The sequence below is a fragment of the Ursus maritimus genome, unplaced genomic scaffold (assembly GCF_017311325.1).
Source record: "Ursus maritimus isolate PB19 unplaced genomic scaffold, ASM1731132v1 scaffold_5, whole genome shotgun sequence".
NCBI classification, from domain to species: Eukaryota; Metazoa; Chordata; class Mammalia; order Carnivora; family Ursidae; genus Ursus; species Ursus maritimus.
Window position 1 is genome coordinate 85,516,108 of NW_024426663.1, and position 20,775 is coordinate 85,536,882.

A 20,775-nucleotide genomic window follows, 5' to 3' on the forward strand; every position below is an offset into this window, starting at 1 on the left:
CTGATGACAAATGATGTGGAACATTTTCTCATGTGTCTGTTGGCCATTTGCATGTTTTCTTATTTTAATGATAACTTCTATTTTGTTTTATTTTAAATAATTCAATTAAAATAATTCATTGTTTCACACCAGACATTATACTGTATCCAATCCTATAACAATCATCTTCTACATAAAAAGTCACCCTATTATCATTTAGTATCACTGATTTTTCTATGACCTTGACTTTCTTAATTTTACATTTTTTTTAAAGATTTGATTTATTTATTTGCGAGAGTGAGTGAGGGAGAGCATGAGCAGGGGGAGAGGGGCAGAGAGAAAGGCAGAAGCAGACTCCCTGCTGAGCAAAGAGCATAACACAGGGCTCAATCCCAGGACCCCAAGATCAGCAGACACATAACTGACTGAGTGAGCCTGGGGTCTCTATTTTACATTTTATTTATTTTTCTTTTTTAATTTGAAATGATTATAGACTTCTGAAAAGTAGCAAATTTGGTACAGAGAAGTCCCTTCCACAGTTTCTTTCAGTGGTAATATTTTGTATAACCCCAGCATAATGTCATAATCAGAAAATTGGATTGACTAGAATCCACAGAAATTGATCAGATGTTAGTACTTTTAAGTGTGCTCATTGAATATGTGTTTGTGGGGGGGAGGGTAGTTTATGTAATTTTATATCATGTGTAAATGTGGGTGACAACCTTAACCAAAAAACAGAAAATTAAAAGGAGCCAAGATGCCCTTCAACAGATGACTGGATTAAGAAGATGTGGTCCATATACACAATGGAATATTACTCAGCTATCAAAAAGAATGATTTCTCAACATTTGCTGCATGATGGATGGCACTGGAGGAGATAATGCTAAGTGAAATAAGTCAAGCAGAGAAAGACAATTATCATATAGTTTCACTCATTTATGGAACATAAGAAATAGGAGGATTGGTAGGAGAAGGAAGGGAAGAATGAAGGGGGGGGTAAACAGAAGGGGGAATGAACCATGAGAGACTGTGGCCTCTGGGAAACAAACTGAGGGCTTCAGAGGGGAGGGGGGTGGGGGATTGGGATAGGCCGGTGATGGGTATATTGCACGGTGCACTGGGTGTTATATGCAAGTAATGAATCATGGAACATTGCATCATGAACTGGGGATGTACTCTATGGCGACTAATATAACAAAATAAATAATATTTAAAAAAAAGAAAATTCAAATGACCAGAAACATCTCTTGTGTTACCCCATTATAGTCACTTTTTCTTCCATCCCTCACCTTGACCCCATTCCCAGTCCCTAACCTTTGTGAACCACTTATCTATTGTAATTCTGTACTTTAAAGTACATTTTATGAACAGACTCATGCAGTATGTAATCTTTGTCATTGCTTTCTTCCACAGTGTAATTCCAGTTTTTTCACGTGTAATCCCACACGTTGATTTTTGCACCAACAGTTTTTTTTTTTTTTAATTGATGAGCAGTATACCATATTACAGATGTGCCATGGTTTAAGTACTCACCCAGTGGAGGACATTTGGATTACTTCAAAATTCTGTGTTGGTATAGTGAAAAGCATAGATGCCTTTCAAAATTTTGACTATTACAACTTAAGGTATTATGAACACTTGTGTATATTATTAATATACACTGTGAATATTGCCAAAAATTGCAGTTTTAGTGTCATGTGGCATTTGGATATTTACCTTCATTTGAAAGTACAATTTTTTTCAGGGTGTCTGTACCATTTTACATTCTAATTAGCAATGGTTGATTGATCCAGTTTACCTATGCATTTCCCAGAATTTGCATTGCCATTTAGAAAAAGTTTTGTTTTTTACAATGTTTAGGATATTTCATCAGGTTTTTATTTCATATTTTCTTTATAGTTAAAGATGTTCTACATATTTTCATGTAAGTATTTATATACCTATGCATGCTCTATGGATAACATGGAGTAACCATAAACCATGCCTGTTTATGTTGTTTGGCACATTTTTATAATTAGTTTTTTTTTTCCATTTTTACTCTTGATTTGTGATGTTTGATTATATATTATAGCTAAAATATGCAGCACAGCTTCTCCCATGCTTGCTCCAAAAATGTAGGATCAAAGAAGGAGAAGACTCACTCTACTAAAACACATTGCTGAAACACCCTCTCCTGGGATTGGAGGTCTAGGCAATCTTTCCAACCTCTGTACTTCTGCACAGGAGCTTCCACCTGCACTATGTGACACTGTTCATTTGCTTTGTGCCAAATAAGAAAATTTGATAGTCTCTAATTTCATTTGCCTTGCAAGAGTAAAAGAGTGTTTTTTAATTCTAATTCAGAAAACCTATCTTGATACTAAACTGAAGATAGGGTCAAAGTTTTCTTCATTCTGTAAGGTGTTTGTTTCATCCTGTGATTGATAACCATGCTTTAACATTCTTCCTTATTGGGCCCTTTAATGTAAAAAAAAAAAAAAAGATGAGTCAGTTAGTTCAGAGTTTACTTCCTGCTTTCACTTTCCCATATATGAGTGGGCTAAGAAGCCAGTTTTCTGCTTGGGAGTCATGTTCACAGTGTTTGAAAAACAGTACGAATATAAGCGAACCAGACCTCAGGACTGGGATCCACAATAGCTCATGGGAGGGCAGCAGTCTGATCTTCAAGCCCTAGGACCACCAGCTGGGACGAAGCCTTTATGTGTGAGCATCAGGACCCTTCTTCTCTTCGTTCTACTTCCCTGGCCAGGTGCAGGTGAGTAAGACGGAGGAACAGGTGGGTTTTTCTTTACCATGGAACTTAGCTCAGAGGTCATTTTGTTCCATAACACTTTGCCAGGGCTCTGCTCTTTTCCTATTATCTAGACCTGAAGATCTCAGATTGGCTCCTCTTTCAGTCATTCCCCTCCCCCCCGTCTTCCCATGCACCTCTCTTTTTCTATGTTTTTTTTAGGATAAAATATAATTATGCAAAGGTGATTTGTAGACTGCAAATAATATAAGAGAAAGATCTCAAAACACTCTGGTATTTGTTTTGCCTAGTTGATGGAAACAAGTTTTCTAAGCGAGATTAAAAAAAGAAAAGTCAATTTGCTTCCCTGGGGAATCTTCTCTGCCCACTGCTGTCAGAACCTAGAGTCAGAAACTTTGAGATCACATGGTCAGGTTGCACCCATCTAGCTGCATGGCAGTTGGCAGGGTATTGAATATTTTTGGCTCTAATAAATGCCCTTATGTTCACAAGACTGCATTTGAACCAAGACTGAATATCACTCGCAGTATGGAAATGTTATATTTTCATAGGCATGTAAGGAAATTGGTCCAACTGAGAAGACCTGTCCTTACCACACAACAGGTTAGTTGAAAGAAATACAAAATATTCTATTTCATTGCAAAAGTAAACACTGAAATATCAACTCATTTTGATAAAGAATATTCATGTTGATTTTAATGAACAACATGCTGTTGAACAGTCAGATATAGATAAGTTTCCAACAGATAAAGGAGATAACTTTAAATTCTAAAACTGTATCTCATTCCAGTTCCTCAGAAACATCATCTATTAAAATACAAAAAAGCAATTAGTACATTATAAAATAAGTTGTAATAAATAATGAACAAATAAATTTGTAACAAAACTCAAAAAAAATACCAAAGTGTATCTTGGAAGTTTTCTTTTTAAAATTGGCTTTATTAATAAAGATAGTTGATATACAAGTATGTGCGTATTTAATATATACAGTTTTGTTTTTGGACATTTGGTAATCTGTTTTCTTTTATATGTTATCAATCAGATTCAGACACAACAATGGGGATGCAAGGGACACTCAGGAAAACAAACTTTATTTTTCTCACATGTTCTAGAGAAATCATCATATTCCTTACAGGGGGTTACATCGATAAAGACAGAGGAAGTGCCAGATGAGGGGGTCAGCTAAGCAGTTTGGGAGCCTAAAGATTGGGAAGGCTCATGGGCAAGTATCTTCACTGGGGTGAAGGTGGGACACAAAAATAAAAAGCAAAAATAAATTTCTGCATTTCAATATTGCTAGGTCCTCATCTGAGGAGGGTAAGAAGGGAAACTTGAGGCAACGTCCAGCCTTATCACAGTGGTGCATGTGGTCACCTGGGCAAAGGGCTCCCAACCCTGTTTATGGACATACTGAGTTAGCAGGAAAAAGTGCAGTATAAAAATTTACAATGAAAATGAAAATGCCTATTTAACAATCACCGCAATCGAGTTAATAAAAATATGTATATACTCCAATAAGTTTACTCCTGTGATGCTGTTTTAATTTTTAAAATCATTTTAAAATTCTTTATTTGAATTCAATTTAGCTAACATATAGTGTGTTATTAGTTTAAGGAGTAGAATTTATTGATTCATCCATTGCATATAACACCCAGTACTCATTATATCAAGTGCCCTCCTTAATGCCCATCACCCAGTTACCACATCCCCCACCCACTTACACTCCAGAAACCCTCTGTTTCTTCCCCACAGTTAAGAGTTTCTTGTTTTGCCTCCCTCTCTGTTTTTATCCTATTTTATTTTTCCCTCCCTTCACCTATGTTCGTCTATTTTGTTTCTTAAATTACACATATGAGATAAGTCATATATTATTTGGCTTTTTTTGACTGAGTTATTTTGTTTAGGATACTACCCTCTAGTTCCATCCACTTTGTGGCAAACGGCAAGATTTCATTCGTTTTGATGGCTTTAATTATTTATTTATTTACTTACTTACTTATTATTTCCTGAGTTGTTAATTTTAGCCATTCTGATTGGTGTGAGGTAGTATCTCATTTGGGATTTGATTTGTATTTCCCTGATGTGAGCATTTTTCCATATCTGTTAACCATTTGTATGTCTTCTTTGGAGAAATGTCTGTTCATGTCTTCTTCTATTTCTTGACTGGATTTTGTTTGTTTTGAGTTTGATAAGTTATTTAGGGATTTGGATACTAGTCCTTTATCTGATATGTCATTTGCGAATATCCTCAATTCCATAGGTTGCTTTTTAGTTTGTTGACTGTTTCATTTGTTATGCAAAAGCTTTTTATCTTGATGAAGTCCCAATAGTTCATTTTTGCTTTTGTTTCCTTTGTCTTTGTGTCTAACAACGTTGCTGCAGCTGTCATCAAAACCATTGCTGCCACTGTTCTCTAGAATTGTATGGGTTCCTGTCTCACATTTAGGTGTTTCATCCATCTTGAATTTATTTGTGTGTATGATGTAAGAAAGTGATCCAGTTTCATTCTTCTGCATGTGGCTGTCCAATTTTCCCAAAAATACTTTTTAAAGAGACTTTTTTTTTCCTTTCGATATTCTTTCCTGTTTTGCCAAAGATTAGTTGACCACAGACTTGAGGGTCCATTTATGGGTTCTGTATCCTGTCCAACTGATTTATTTGTCTGTTTTTGTGCCAGTACTATACTGTCTTCATGATTACAACTTTGTAATAGAGTTTGAAGTCTGGAATCGTGTTGCCTCCAGTTTTGGTTTTCTTTTTCAACATTACTTTGGCTATTCAGGGTCTTTTCTGGTCCCATCCAAATTTTAGGATTGTTTGTTCCAACTCTATGAAAAATGCTGATGGTATTTTGATACATATTGTTCTGGATGTTTAGATTGTTTTGGGTAGCATAGATATTTTAACAATATTTGTCCTTCTAGTCCATGTGCATGGAATGCTTTGTTTTGTTTTTCCATTTTTTGTGTCTTCCTCAATTTCTTTCAAAAGTGTTCTATAGTTTTCACGGTACAGATCCTTTCAGCAAGATATTAGCTAATAGGAACCAACAGTACATTAATAGGTTTATTAACTTTACTTTTTTTTTAATGTGTGTGTGTTTTAAGAATATTGAAGGTTAGTTATACCTTCTTAATTTTTGTCAAGTGCACAATAAAATATTGTTAAGTATATGTCCAATGTTGTATCAGATCTCTGTAACTTGTTAATCTTGCCACCTATGAAGTCCTCTTTACTTGAAAATAAAGGTGAAGTGGGATGCAGTTTTTGTTAATGGATTTGGTAAAAAAAAAAAAAAAACTTTCATGTTAAGAATGTTTCATGAACTTCGATGCTCTGGCTGCCTATGCACCATGACTATTGTGCGGTAAGGGAAAGGAAAATGGAAGCATAATATGGAGAAATCTGGAAGATGTCATCAATCATCAAAAGCTTATGGTTAGGAGGGAGTTAAGATGGGGAGGAGTAAGGGACCCCTTTTTCAGCCAGTCCCCTGAGTCGAGTTGGATAGGTACCAGACCAACCTGAACATCAATGGAATCAGCCTGAGATGGACAAAGATACAACTGGATCTCTACAAATGAACGTCTCCAGCGCTGAGTATTGAGGTACAAAGCGGGGAACCGTGAAACCGCACACAGATATCGGAAGATAAACAGAAGGGTGAGGGAGCCACCATGTTAGGATGCTGGGAAGCAGTAGCCACCTGCATGGGGGAGCGGGCAGACTCACGGACCGGCACCCGGGAGAGAGTAGACTGAGACCATGAGCTGGGGAATGCGCACCACCAGACTGAAACAGAACTCTGGTGTGCTCACTGGAACCAGACTGACACCGGGAGCTCCGGGACCACACGGAGGCAGCTGGTGGTGTTAGAAACACAAAGGACAGAGATGCGCTGGCCCTGGAAGTGAGGGCTGGGACACCGGGTGTGGGGCGCACATCCCAGGATGCTGCAGGGTTGAGCAGCACCAACAGAAACAGGGTTAAAGTGCCCAGAACAACAGTGGAGAAGTGTCCGTGACCCCTCTGTTCTGAGACAGAGGCTGAGATTTGGCCACTGTTGCTCTGACTCTCAGAAGAGGCACAGCAAACCACCAGGGAAAGCCACCAGAGAACAAAAGCCTAAAAATATCAGCTCACAGTGTGCCCATCCCCATCCCCCCTTGCAGGGGACACAGAGACTGTACCCAAACAGGGTTGCCTGAGTATCGGCGTGGCAGGCCCCTCCCCCAGAAGGCAGGCTGAAAAATCAAGAAGCCCCCATCCCTAAGATCCCTATAAAACAAGGGTGCACAGCCTAAGTCCCAGTCAATAATTTGGGCTCTGGACAACCCTGCAACCTCTCCTCATTAGAATGACAAGAAGGAGAAATCCCCCCCCCCAACAAAGAAAAGACAATGAGTCTGTGGCCTCTGCCACAGAACTAATGGATATGGATATAAACAAATTATCAGAAATGGAATTCAGAGTAACAATGGTCAAGATGATGTGTAGACTTGAAAAAAGTATTAATGAAAATGTTAATGAGAATATAGAATCTCTAAGGGCGGAAATGAGAGAGAATCTGGCAGAAATTAAAAATTCTATGAGCCAAATGCAGTCAAAACTAGAGGCTCTGACGGCCAGGGTGAATGAGGCAGAAGTACGTATCAGCAAATTGGAGGATGGGTTAGTAGAAGAGAAATCTAAAATGGAATCTGGACTCAAAAACATCCATGCTGAGTAATGTAGGTTACAGGAGATTACTGACTCAATGAAACGTTCCAATGTCAGAATCATCGGCATCCCCGAGGGGGTGGAGAAAAACAGAGGTCTAGAAGAGATATTTGAACAAATTGTAGCTGAAAACTTCCCTAATCTAGCAAGGGAAACAAACATTCGTGTCCAAGAGGCAGAGAGGACCCCTCCCAAGCTCAACCACGACAAACCTATTCAGTGAAAAACATGCAGCCAAGGATCCTTTATCCAGCAAGGCTGTCATTCAGAATTGATGGAGAAATAAAGACTTTCCAGAATCACCAGTCATTGACCTATTTTGTAACCACAAAATCAGCCCTACAGGAGATATTAAGGGTGGATCTATAAAAGTGAAAAGGCCCCAAGAGTGATACAGAACAGAAAGTCACAATCTGTAGAAACAAAAACTTTACTGGCAACATGGTATCATTAAAATCATATCTCTCAATAATCAGTCTCAATGTAAATGGCCTAAATGCACCCATAAAACGCCACAGGGTTGCAGATTAGATAAAAAGACATGACCCATCGATTTGCTGTCTACAAGAGACTCATTTTGAAACTAAAGCTACATTCAGACTGAAAGTAAAGGGATGGAATTCCATCTTTCACACCAGTGGACCTCAAAAGAAAGCTGGGGTAGCAATTCTCATATCAGACAGATTGGATTTTAAACTAAAGACTATAGTTAGAGACACAGAGGGCACTATATTATTCTTAAAGGATGTATCCAACAGGTGCATATGACATTTATAAATATATATGCCCCCAACAGTGGAGCAGCAAGATACACAAAACAACTTGTAACCAAAATAAAGGGACATATAGATAAAAATACACTAATAGTAGGAGACCACAACACTCCACTATCAGCAATAGACAGATCACCTAAGCAAGAAATCAGCAAAGAAACAAAAGCTTTGAATGCCATATTCGACGAGTTGGACCTCATAGATATATATAGAACACTACACCCCAGAACCAAAGAATACTCATTCTATTCTAATGCCCATGGAACATTCTCAAGAATAGAGAAAATACAACAGTCCAAAACCTATGGAATACTGCAAATGCAGTCCTAAGGGGGAAATACATAGCCATCCAAGCCTCACTCAAAAGAATAGAAAAATCTAAAATGCAGTTTTTATATTCTCACCTCAAGAAGCTGAAACAGCAACAGAGGAACAGGCCTAATCTGCACAAGAGGAAGCAATTGACCAAGATTAGAGCAGAAATCAATGAATTAGAAACCAGGAATACAGTAGAGCAGATCAACAGAACTAGAAGCTGGTTCTTTGAGAGAATCAATAAAATTGACAGACCACTGGCAAGACTTATCCAAAAGAATAGAGAAAGGACCCAAATTAATAAAATTATGAATGAAAAAGGACAGGTCACAACCAACACCAGTGAAATCGGAAGGATTATTAGAAGTGTTTATCAACAGCTTTATGCCAATAAATTAAGCAATCTGGAAGAGATGGAGGCCTTCCTGGAAACCTATAAACTACCAAGACTGAAACAGGAAGAAATTGATTTTTTTAAACAGGCCAATTAATTATGAAGAGATTGAGTCAGTGATAAACAACCTTCCAAAAACAAAACTCCAGACCTGGACGGTTTTCTTGGGGAATTCTACCAAACGTTCAAAGAAGAAATAATATCTATTCTCCTAAAGCTATTTCAAAAAATAGAAACAGAAGGAAATCTACCAAACTCATTCTATAAGGCCAAATAACCTTAATCCCCAAACCAGGCAAAGACCCATCAAAAAGGAGAATTACAGAACAATTTCCCTAAGGAATATGGACGCCAAAATCCTCAAAAGATCGTGGCTAATAGAATCCAACAGTACATTAAAAGGATTATCTATCATGACCAAGTGGGATTCATCCCTGGGATGCAAGGGTAGTTCAACATTCACAAATCGATCAGCGTGATACATCATATCAACAAGAAAATACTCAGGAACCATATGGTCCTCTCAACTGATGCAGAAAAATCCCTTGCCAAAATACAGCATCCTTTCCTGATTAAAACCCTTCAGAGTTAGTGATTGAGGGTATATTCCTCAATCTAATAAAAACCATCTATGAAAAGCCTACAGCAAATATCATTATCAATGGGGAAAAGCTGGAAGCCTTTCCCTTAAGATCAGGAACACAACAAGGATGCCCACTCTCACCACTATTATTCAACATAGTACTAGAATGCCTTGCAGCAGCAATCAGTCAACAAAAAGTGATAAAAGGTATCCAAATCGGCAGAGAAGAAGTCAAAATGTCTCTCTTCACAGATGACATGATACTCTATGTGGAAAATCCAAAAGAATCCACTCCCAAACTATTAGAAGTTATAGAGCAATTCAGTAATGTGGCGGGATACAAAATCAATGCTCAGAATTCAGTTGCATATCTATACATGAATAATGAGACTGAATAAAGAAAATTAGGGAATCCATCCCATTTATAATAGCACCAAAAACCATACGTTATCGTGGAATTAACTTAACCAGAGACGTAAAGGACCTATATTCTAGAAACCATAAATCACTCTTGAAAGACATTGAGGAAGACAAAAAAGAAGGAAAAATATTCCATGCTCATGGATCAGAAGAATTAACATAGTTAAAATATCCATGCTACCCAGAGCAATCTACACTTTCAATGCTATCCCGATCAAAATACCGATGACATTTTTCAAAGAACTGGAACAAATAGTCCTTAAATTTGTATGGAACCAGAAAAGGCCTTGAATCCCCAAGGAACTTTTGAAAAGGAAATACAAAGCTGGGGGCATCACAATGCCAGATTTCGAACTTGTAAGATTTCTCTTGCCGCAAATAAAATGGAGACTGCACATGCAAATGTGGTCCAGAGGGTGAGCTTTGTTGCAAGCTCCCTCGGGCGAGGTTCCACGACTCAGGAAAGAGCGTTTAGTCGGGGAAGTCGCGTCCAGGGCAGGGCAGCGAGGGTGTCCTTTAGGAGGAACTTTACTGTGTGCACCCTCAGGCGAAGTTCCGCGACTCTGGAGGGGGGAGTGTGGGAAGTCGTGCCCAGGACAGGGCAGAGAGGGTTTTTATTGGGCACCACTGGGGGGAAGGTGAGGAGGTAGGAGAACTGATAGAATTTTCCTTTTTTGGTAACTATGCCTGGTTGTAAGTAGCCCATTGGTCAGCTAGAGTCCTGGGCAGAGAGTTTCGGTTTCTCGCTTAGGTTTCAGTTTACTGGGGTTGACGTGGCTGCTGCAGGAGTTCTGGCAGGAGATTCGGCCATCTTGGGTGTCCACCATTTTGAGTGGCCCTCTTTCTCAGCCAACCCAACAGAGCTGTACTACAAAGCTGTGATCACAAAGACAGCATGGAACTGGCACAAAAACAGACACATAGACCAATGGAACAGAATAGAGAAGCCATAAATGGACCCTTGGATCTTTGGGCAACTAATCTTTGATAAAGCAGGAAAAAACATCTGGTGGAAAAAAGACAGTCTCTTCAATAAATGGTGCTGGGAAAATTGGACAGCTACATGCAAAACAATGAAACATGACCACTCTCTCACACCATACACAAAGATAAACTCCAAATGGATGAAAGGCCTCGATGTGAGACAGGAATCCATCAAAATCCTAGAGAAGAACATAGGCAGCACCCTCTACGGCATCAGCCAAAGCAACCTTTTTCATGACACATCTCCAAAGGCAAGAGAAACAAAAGATAAAATGAACTTGTGGGACTTCATCAAGATAAAAAGTTTCTGCACAACCAAGGAAACAGTCAACACAACTAAGAGGCAGCCCACGGAATGGGAGAATATATTTGCAAATGATGCTACAGATAAAAGACTGGTATCCAAGATCTACAAAGAACTTCTCAAACTCAATACGTGAGAAACAAATAAACAAATCATAAAATGGGCAGAAGTTATGAACTGACACTTTTCCAATGAAGACATACAAATGGCTAACAGATACATGAAAAAGTGTTCAAAATCATCAGCCATCAGGGAAATTCAAATCAAAACCACACTGAGATACCACCTTACACTAGTTAGAATGGCAAAAATTGACAAGGCAAGAAACAACAATTGTTGGAGAGGATGTGGAGAAAGGGGATCCCTCCTACATTGTTGGTGGGAATGCAAGTTGGTACAGCCACTCTGGAAAACAGTGTGGAGGTCCCTTAAAAATTAAAAATGGAGCTACCCTATGAGCCAGACATTGCACTCCAGGGTATTTACCCCAAAGATATGGATGTAGTGAAGAGAAGGGCCATATGCACCCCAATGTTCATAGCAGCATTGTCCACAATAGCTAAATCGTGGAAGGAACCGAGATGCCCTTCAACAGATGACTGGATTAAGAAGTTGTTTTCCATATGTACAATGGAATATTACTCAGCTATCAGAAAGAACGAGTTCTCAACATTTGCAGCAACATGGACGGCACTGGAGGAGATAATGCTAAGTGAAATAAGTGAAGCAGAGTAAGACAATTATCATATGGTTTCTCTCATCTATGGAACATAAGAGCTAGGAAGATTGGTAGGAGATGAAAGGGATAAAGAAAGGGGGGTAATCAGAAAGGGGAATGAAGCATGAGAGACTATGGACTCTGAGAAACAAACTGAGGGCTTCAGAGGGGAGGGGGTTTGGGGAATGGGATAGGCTGGTGATGGGTAGTAGGGAGGGCATGTATTGCACGGTGCACTGGGTGTTATACGCAACTAATGAATCATGGAACTTTACATCAGAAACCAGGGATGTACTGTATGGTGACTAATATAATATTATAAAAAATATTATTATAAGAAAAAAAGTTTAGATAATGTCATCTTAGAAAAGATCTGTTTAAAACATATTATAAAAACTAGATATACAATTTGGTACATTAAATGAAAATACCATAAAAGGGAACTTTTAAGTTTTACCTAACATTACAACAGCTACTACAATGAAATGTGGGTAACAGAAACCAATCTTTCCTCTTGGAACTGCTCTTGCTGCATCCTCTATGTTTTGGTATCATGTATTTTCACTTTCATTTTCCTCACAGTTTTTTTTTTTAATTTCTTTTTTGATTTCCTCTTTGAACCACTGGTTTTTCAATAACATGTTGCTTAATCTACACATATTTGTAAATTTTCTTTCTTTCTTCTTTTAATTGATTATGATTTTCATGCCATCTTAATTTGAAAAGATGCTTGATAAGATTAAAATTTTCTTTTTTTATAATAATATTTTTTATTATATTATGTTAGTCACCATACAGTACATCCCTGGTTGTAAAGTTGCTGTAAAGTTCCATGATTCATTAGTTGCGTATAATACCCAGTGCAACATGCAATATGTGCCCTCTTTAAATTTATTAAGAACTGTTTTGTGGCCTAATATATGACCCATTTTAGAGAATTTCCCATGTCCACCTGAGAAGACTGTGTATTCTTTTGCTTTTGCAGGGAATGTTATGTACGTCTGTTAAGTGCATCTTGTCTAAAGTGTCATTTAAGGCTAATGATTCCTTATTGATTTTCTGTTTGGATGATCTACCCATTGATGGATTTGGGGTATTGATGTCCCCTACTATTTGTGTATTGCTGTATATTTCTTCCATTAGGTCTGTTTATATACCATGATATATTAGGTAGCCCTATATTAGGTGCATAAATATTTACAAGTATTATATTGTATTGTTACATTAACTCATTAATCATTATATAATGACCTATTTGTCTCTTATTATAGTATTGTCTTAAAGTATTTGTTTGCTTTGTTTTTGTCTGTATACCATTTTAACATGACTCTCAATATTCTTTTTATTTCCATTTTTACGGAATATATATTCCTCTTCAGTCTTGACTGTGGGGTAGGTGAGTCCTTGTGAACAATTTAAGAACTATTTCTCACTTTGCTATAGGCTATGGGTCTTGTGGATGCAAACCACATTGACTTCCAAAGCTAGATGTTTTAAGGGCTTATCTCTCAGGTATAGGTCTTAATAGTTGGGTCACCAGATGTGGAGATCAAATTATTTGCTCATTAGACAAAAGCTCATCATTGTGTGTCCCCTCCTAATTATAGGTTACTGTGCTGGGGGTAGGTTTATGGTGAGATTATGTCTCAGCCTCCCCTCTTTACTTCAGTATGGGATTTTTCCCCACTCACTTGACGTGTAGGGGTTGCTCAGTTATTTTTCCCCCAGAGAATATTCTTCCTTATGTAGCTGGAGACTTATTGTTTCTATGAGAGGAGTGACTTTATCTTCCTCCTACATCACTATCTTAAACTAAAACCCATTAAATTAGTATTCTTTTCATTAATTCTGTTTAGTTTAACATGACCCTTCTTCTAAAACTGAGCCTAGAGGAAAAAACAAACAAACAAACAACAAACAAACAAAGTTCTGTGGCCCTATGAAGCAAGTTCTGCTCACTGCTGTCAGGACATGATTTAGAACTCTGGGATCCCTGGGCCCTGCTATACCTAGCCCTCTGCAGGATCTTTGGCAATGTGTTTAAATTATTTTGGCTTTAACAGAAGTCCTTATGTTAAAATAAGTGTGTTTATAGTGTTCAAATGCAATGTCACTTCCAATATGAAAATTTTGGATATGTATCAACATTGATCGAATTGAGGATTCATTTAGTTGTCAGCCAATGGTTTAATAGAAATGAGCACAAAATACACTATTCAAATGAAAAATGTTAGTGCAGAAAAGAGGTATTAATGCATCTTAACAGAGATGATAAACATTTATATTTATTTTAATGAAAGACATGTTATTGAACAGTGAGATAAATATACCTCCCCCCCCCAAAAAAAAGAGAGAAACAAAGAAAGAGAGGTAAATTTAAACTCTGAAAGTATGGCTCAGTCCTCTACTTCAGAACATATTGTCTACAAAAACATGAGAAATAAATTGAGTAAAAATCTGTAAATTAGAAAAGGAACTTGTAGAAAATTGAAAAACATAACCTGTGAAATCAAGCTTTTAATACAAATTCAATTAAAATATTGTCAAAGAACTAGACATAATTTTCCACAAAAATAAAGCATTCAAATAACGTCAGAAAGTAGATGAAAATATTCCATATTCAGTCAAAAGTATGAATTCAAATTAGATGCCTGTTGTTTTCAAAGGACTTGATAAAACTTCCTAGTGTTAAAAAGAAGCAAGCAAACAGCTAAATGTGTCCAGATACATTGGCCTAGTAATTCTTTTTGATGAGGTTTTCCCAAGAAAATATTCAAAAAGACACAGATAAAATTAATTTTTGAAGTTACCAAATATAAACTAAAAAAATAAAAAAAGTAAAATCAATCTGTAAAAGAAACAAAAATTATCAATAGTTTTTCTACAGTAATAGATAGCCAAGTATGGTGAATTAATTTGCTGTTATTATAAAAACTGAATCACCAATTATAAATTCTGGGCCCAGTAGGTATTTATTATGATTTTATAAATTAATTTTCAAAAAATGATAATTCTCCTATACTATGCCTATAATTAAGGTTTACCCACATCTGCTATATGGTGGTTCCAGGATCCATAATCATCTCTGAAATCCTAACAATATGGAAAGTATTTTAATTTCCTTTAATTTCCTTTTTCTTTATTATTTTAATATCTTTTTACATTTATTTGTTTTATTTTTTTGAGAAAGAGAGAGCACAAGCAGAGGGGAAGGGACAGAAGGAGAAAGAGAGAAAGAGTTTTAAGCAGGCTCCATGCTCACCTTGGAGCCCCATTCAGGGCTCGATCTCAGGACCCTGAAACATGACCTGAGCCAAAATCAAGAGTTGGACACTTAATTGACTGAGCCACCCAGGTGCCCCTAGTTCTCTTACCTTTAAAGCAACATTTTTAAAAAGTAAAACAATACTAAAAAATACTTCCAAATCAGGAATTTTGCCTAAATTTTGGAGCTAATCACTGTTGACTTTTCTGGCTTGTTGCCTCTGATGTTTCTGTATTCTTAAATATGGTATTTCTTGTTTCATTATTTATAATTTTCCAATATGATCTTTCAAGCATGAAAGATAATTACTTAATTACCCCACACTGTGTTCTTCTCCACCTCCTTTCTTCATAAGGTTAATAGAGTCATGTTGAATATTTAGGTCAAACCCACCTTAAGTTATTGTGTCAACTTGACAATGCAAATGTCCTTTCCTACTAATTCAGTAGCGCATCCTGTCATGTACTTTCATTTTTCCTGAAGTTGACAATAACCTCCATTCTCTCACTTGCATATGTTTAATCATCTCTACTTCTAGAAGTCTCATCTATGTTCCTGTTTTATGTAATATGTTTTCCATATATTTAAAATCAATATTTTCATTGTATTCAATGAGGTCTGTTTCTGTTATATCTTCATCTCAGGCATAAACTTGGAAGTTCCAGTTTCTGGTATTTCTGTTGAATTCCCTATATGCTGTGTTTTTTTTCTTGGTTTGTTATTGTGTTTTACTCAATCACATCTCCTTATAATTTTCAAAATTGCATAGAGCTGAGTAATATTCCATTGTATATATGAAATGAGATGTCCCTCAACAGATGAATGGATAAAGAATATGTGTTTCTTATATACAATGGAATATTACTCAGCTATCATAAATGATGAATACCCACCATTTGCATTGACATGGATGGAACTGGAGGGGATTATGCTAAGTGAAATAAGTGAAGCAGAGAAAGGCAATTATCATATGGTTTCACTCATTTATGGAACATAAGAAGTAGGAAGATTGGTAGGAGAAGAAAGGGAAGAAGAAAGGGGGGGTAAACAGAAGGGGGAATGAACCATGAGAGACTACGGACTCTGGGAAACAAACTGAGGGCTTCAGAGGGGAGGGGGGTGAGGGATTGGGATAGGCCAGTGATGCGTATTAAAAAAGGGCACGTATTGCATGGTGTACCGAGTGTTATACGCAAGTAATGAATCATGGAATTTTACATCAAAAACTAGGGGTGTACTGTATGGTGACTAACATAATATAATAAAAAATATTAATTAAAAAAATAATGATGTGTTATATGTTGGCTAATTGATCTTAATAAAAAATAATAAATATATAAAAATGATTATAGCAAAGGTAAATTTTTTTCTAATTTTTTGAGTGAGGTTTGGATTGCTATGGACTTCCCTCTTAGGACTGCCTTTGCAGTATCCCATAGATTTTCAACCGATATGTTTTCATTCTCATTAGTTTGCATGAATTGTTTAAGTTCTTAAATTTCCTAGTTGACCCATTCATTCTTTAGCAGGATGTTCTTTAACCTCCAAGTGCTTGGTGTCCTTCCAAATTTCTTCTTGTGATTGAGTTCCTGTTTCAAAGCACTGTGGTCTGAAATATGCAGGGAATAATTTCAAACTTCTGGTATTGGTTGAGGCGTGATTTGTGACCTGGTATGTGATCTATTCTGGAGAAAGTTCCATGCACACTCGAGAAGAATGAGTATTCTGTTGTTTGAGGATGGAATGTTCTGTATGTATCTTTGAAGTCCATCTGGTCCAGTGAGTTATTCAAAGCCTTTCTTTCTTTGTTGATCTTCTGCTTAGATGATCTGTCCATTGCTTTGAGTAAGGTGTTGAAATCCCATACTGTTGATGTATTACGATCAATGTATTTCTTTAATTAGGGTATTAATTGGTTTATAGAATTGGCTGCTCCCACATTGAAGGCATAAATATTTACAGTTGTTAGCTTTTCTTGCTGGATAGAACCTTAAAATGTGATATAATATCCCTCTACATCTCTTACAACAGTCTTTGGTTTAAAGTCTAATTTTTCTGATATGAGGATTACTACCCCAGCTTTCTTTTGATGTCCATTAGTGTGTAAATTCCACTCCCTCATTTTCAATCTGGAGGTGTCTTTAGGTCTAAAATGAGTCTTCTGTAGACAGCATATGAACGGTTCTTGCTTTTTTATCCAATCTGATACCCTGTGTCTTTTGGTTGGAGCATTCAACACATTTACATTCAGAGTAGCTATTGAAAGATAAAAATTTAGTACCATTGTATTGCCTGTAAACTCCTGTTTCTGTAGATTATCTCTGTTACTTTCTATGTTACTCTTGGGTTCTCTCTTCATTTACAGTATCCCCTTTAATATTTCTTGCAAGGCTGGCTTGGTTGTTACATATTCTTTCAGTATCTGCCTGTCCTGGAAATTCTTTCTCTCTCCTTCCATTCTGAATGATAGCCTTGCTGGATAAAGTATTTTTGGCTGCATGGTTTTCTCATTTAGTACCCTGAATATGTCATGCCAGCACTTTCTGGCTTGTGAGGTTTCTGTGTATAGGTCTGATGTTATTCTGATGATCCCCCCTCCATATGTAAGGAACCTTATCTCCCTAGCTGCTTCTTTCACTCTAATATTTGGAAACTTCACTATTATATGTCAGTGTGTTGATTTATTTTTATTGATTTTTATTGATTTTATTTTATTGATTTCATTGATTTTTATTGATTTTAACCATGCCCTCTTGGGCATGGATGCCTTCTTCCCTCCCTAGATTAGGGAAGTTCTCAGCTATGATTCACTCAAATATATCTTCTGGCCCTCTCTCTCTCTCCACCCCCTTGGGCACTCCAATAAATCTGACACTGTTTCCTTTCATAGCATCATCAATTGATCTAAGACTTTCTTCATGGGTTATTGGTTGTCTTTCTTTTCCTCCACTTCCTTCCTTTCCATCAGCCTGTCCTCTAGATCACTTATTGTCTCTTCTGCCTCACTGACCCTAGCTGTTAGACCAATTTAGCTTACAACTCATTCATAGCATTTTTAATTTCAGCCTGATTAGATTTCATTTCCAACCTTAGAGATTTGGTATTGTCATTTATGGGTTTTTTTTCAACCCTATCCATTAACTTTATTATTGTTATCCTGAATTCCATCTCTGACAACTTACTTATAACCATATTGATTAGCTCTGTGGCTGAGAACATTGCCTCTGCTTCTTTGTTGTGACTTTCTCCTTCCAGTTATTCTGCTCATGGAAGGATAGGTAAGCTTATGAACCTAGTCCAAAATATCAATCATGATCCAAGAAAATACACACTAGTAAAATCCAAAGTGGTCAGAAGCCACCACATAAAAGCACACAAAGCACAAATGCAACAAAACTATATATTAAAAAACTGTGTGTGTGGGGGGGGGAGACTATAATCTCAAAAGGTAGACAAAGCAGTGTGGTCCTCTTATTCTTGATTTAATTTTGGTCTCTGTGTTAGAAGACACTACATCACAAAATTGCAAGAAAGCAACATTTATATTTATATAAAATAAAATTGAATATAGAGAAAAAAGAACTAGACTGAAGCATATATCTTTAAAATGTAGATGTGAAAAAATAAAAGTTAAAAGGCAACTTAAATGCATAAGCTGGTAAAATAAGAATCTAATTGAAATAAAAAAGGGTAAAGAAAAAAATGGAAAATTTTATTTTATTTTATTTTTTTTTAAGATTTTATTTATTTATTTGACAGAGATAGAGACAGCCAGCGAGAGAGGGAACACAAGCAGGGGGAGTGGGAGAGGAAGAAGCAGGCTCACAGCAGTGGAGCCTGATGTGGGGCTCGATCCCATAACGCCGGGATCACGCCCTGAGCCGAAGGCAGACGCTTAACCGCTGTGCCACCCAGGCGCCCCAAAAATGGAAAATTTTAAATTGAAGGATAAACAAATCATGAGGAAATGCGTGGAGCTCAATATACTATTTTCCCTGGTGCTGGATTGTTAGTCTTGTGGGATCCATAAGCTTATCATTCACCTCTTCTTCCAGTCTGTCTGGGGGGGTGGTTTTTTCACTGCTTTTCTGATATCTTTGCCTGGGTGGAGTCCCCCACCCCTTTTCAGGGGGATGAGCCTAATGTAAGCTGGCCCTTCATGTGGCTTTTGTTCCTTGGCAGCTTTCTGCCCCTCTTCAAAGGGTTAGAGCAAAAATGGCCATGACCGGCTCACCAGAACAGAATCACAAGATCAGGATCCCCCTTCTTCACCACAGAAACCCATAGGTCAAGTCCACTGCAATTCTCCTGGGGGGATTTCCAGGGACCCATGAGCATCTCTGCCTTTTGTGTCTTTGGGACTGGGAGTATTTGTGGACTCACACACACACACCTTGCTCTGCTCCTTCAAGTCCATGGCTGGGTGTCACCCTAACTGTCCTTTCTGGGGCTGCTACCACCCTGAGAACTTTTGCCCAGTGATCAGCACACCTGCTTTATCCCCACCAGGGGATGGTAAAGAGCCCACACATTCTAGTCTTTTACCTGGTGTTCAGGCAAAGAGCGGTCTCCTTACCATTCTGGCTGTGGTTTACAGAGACCAGAGCTAAGAGTACCTCCTGGGATTGCCGACTATAACCAGTTTTCTTGCCTAGCTCTTTGGGCACTCTATCAGTTCAGGCAACTTGGTTCTTTTTGTGTCTCCTGGGATCCTGAGACCACAGTGACCTACCTAGAATTTTGCCTTTTCCATCCCCTGAGCCCTTTCCAGAAAGGGATGTCTCTACCTGGAGCAGATTTCTAAGGCTTCCAATTTTGCTATCCAGTGTAATATCACTTTCCAGTAGACAGCTTATGGAGGCTTCCTCACCTCTCCATTATCTTCTGATATTTTCCTGCAGATTCATGACTCCACACCTTCTACCTTGCAAAGCGCAGTCATTTTTCTACTTGTAGATATCCACATATATTTTCTTCCCTCTCAGGCTGAATTTGTGGGTGTTTAGAATGCTTTGATAGATATCCAACTAAATTCCAGGGACAAAATGAAGTGAGGTCCCCTACTCTTACACCATCTTGTCTGCCTCCCTCTTGATATCATTCTTAATGACATTTTTTAAAATTTTTGTGGGGCGCCTGGGTAGCGCAGTTGTTAAGCGTCTGCCTTCGGCTCAGGGCGTGATCCCGGCGATCTGGGATTGAGCCCCACATCAGGCTCCTCCCCTGGGAGCCTGCTTCTTCCTCTCCCACTCCCCCTGCTTGTGTTCCCTCTCTCGCTGGCTGTCTGTCACACAAATAAATAAAATCTTAAAAAAAAATATTTATTTATTTGACAGAGAGAGGCACAGCCAGTGTGAGAGAGAACACAAGCAGGGGGAATGGGAGAAGAAGCAGGCTCCCAGTGGAGCAGGGAGCCCCATGCGGAGCTCAATCCCAGAAGCCTAGGATCACTCCTTGGGCCGAAGGCAGACGCTTAACAACTGAGCCACTCAGGCACCCTGACGTTTTTTTTAATACATCTACTCAACCTAGGATAACAAAACAAAAATAAATAAATAAATAAATAAA

The 20,775-nt window shown here is 37.9% G+C and overlaps 1 protein-coding gene across 1 annotated transcript in view; it reads left to right on the forward strand.

Moving 5' to 3' along the window:
• Window positions 1-1,744: 1,744 nt before the first annotated feature.
• The window catches only part of LOC103680572 (butyrophilin subfamily 1 member A1-like), a 63,322-nt gene continuing 44,291 nt past the window's right edge, over window positions 1,745-20,775 (forward strand). Inside the window, exon 1 of the mRNA XM_040622729.1 lies at window positions 1,745-2,735. Coding sequence (XP_040478663.1) covers window positions 2,621-2,735 — 115 coding nt within the window. The 5' untranslated portion in view covers window positions 1,745-2,620. The remainder of the gene's footprint in view (window positions 2,736-20,775) is intronic.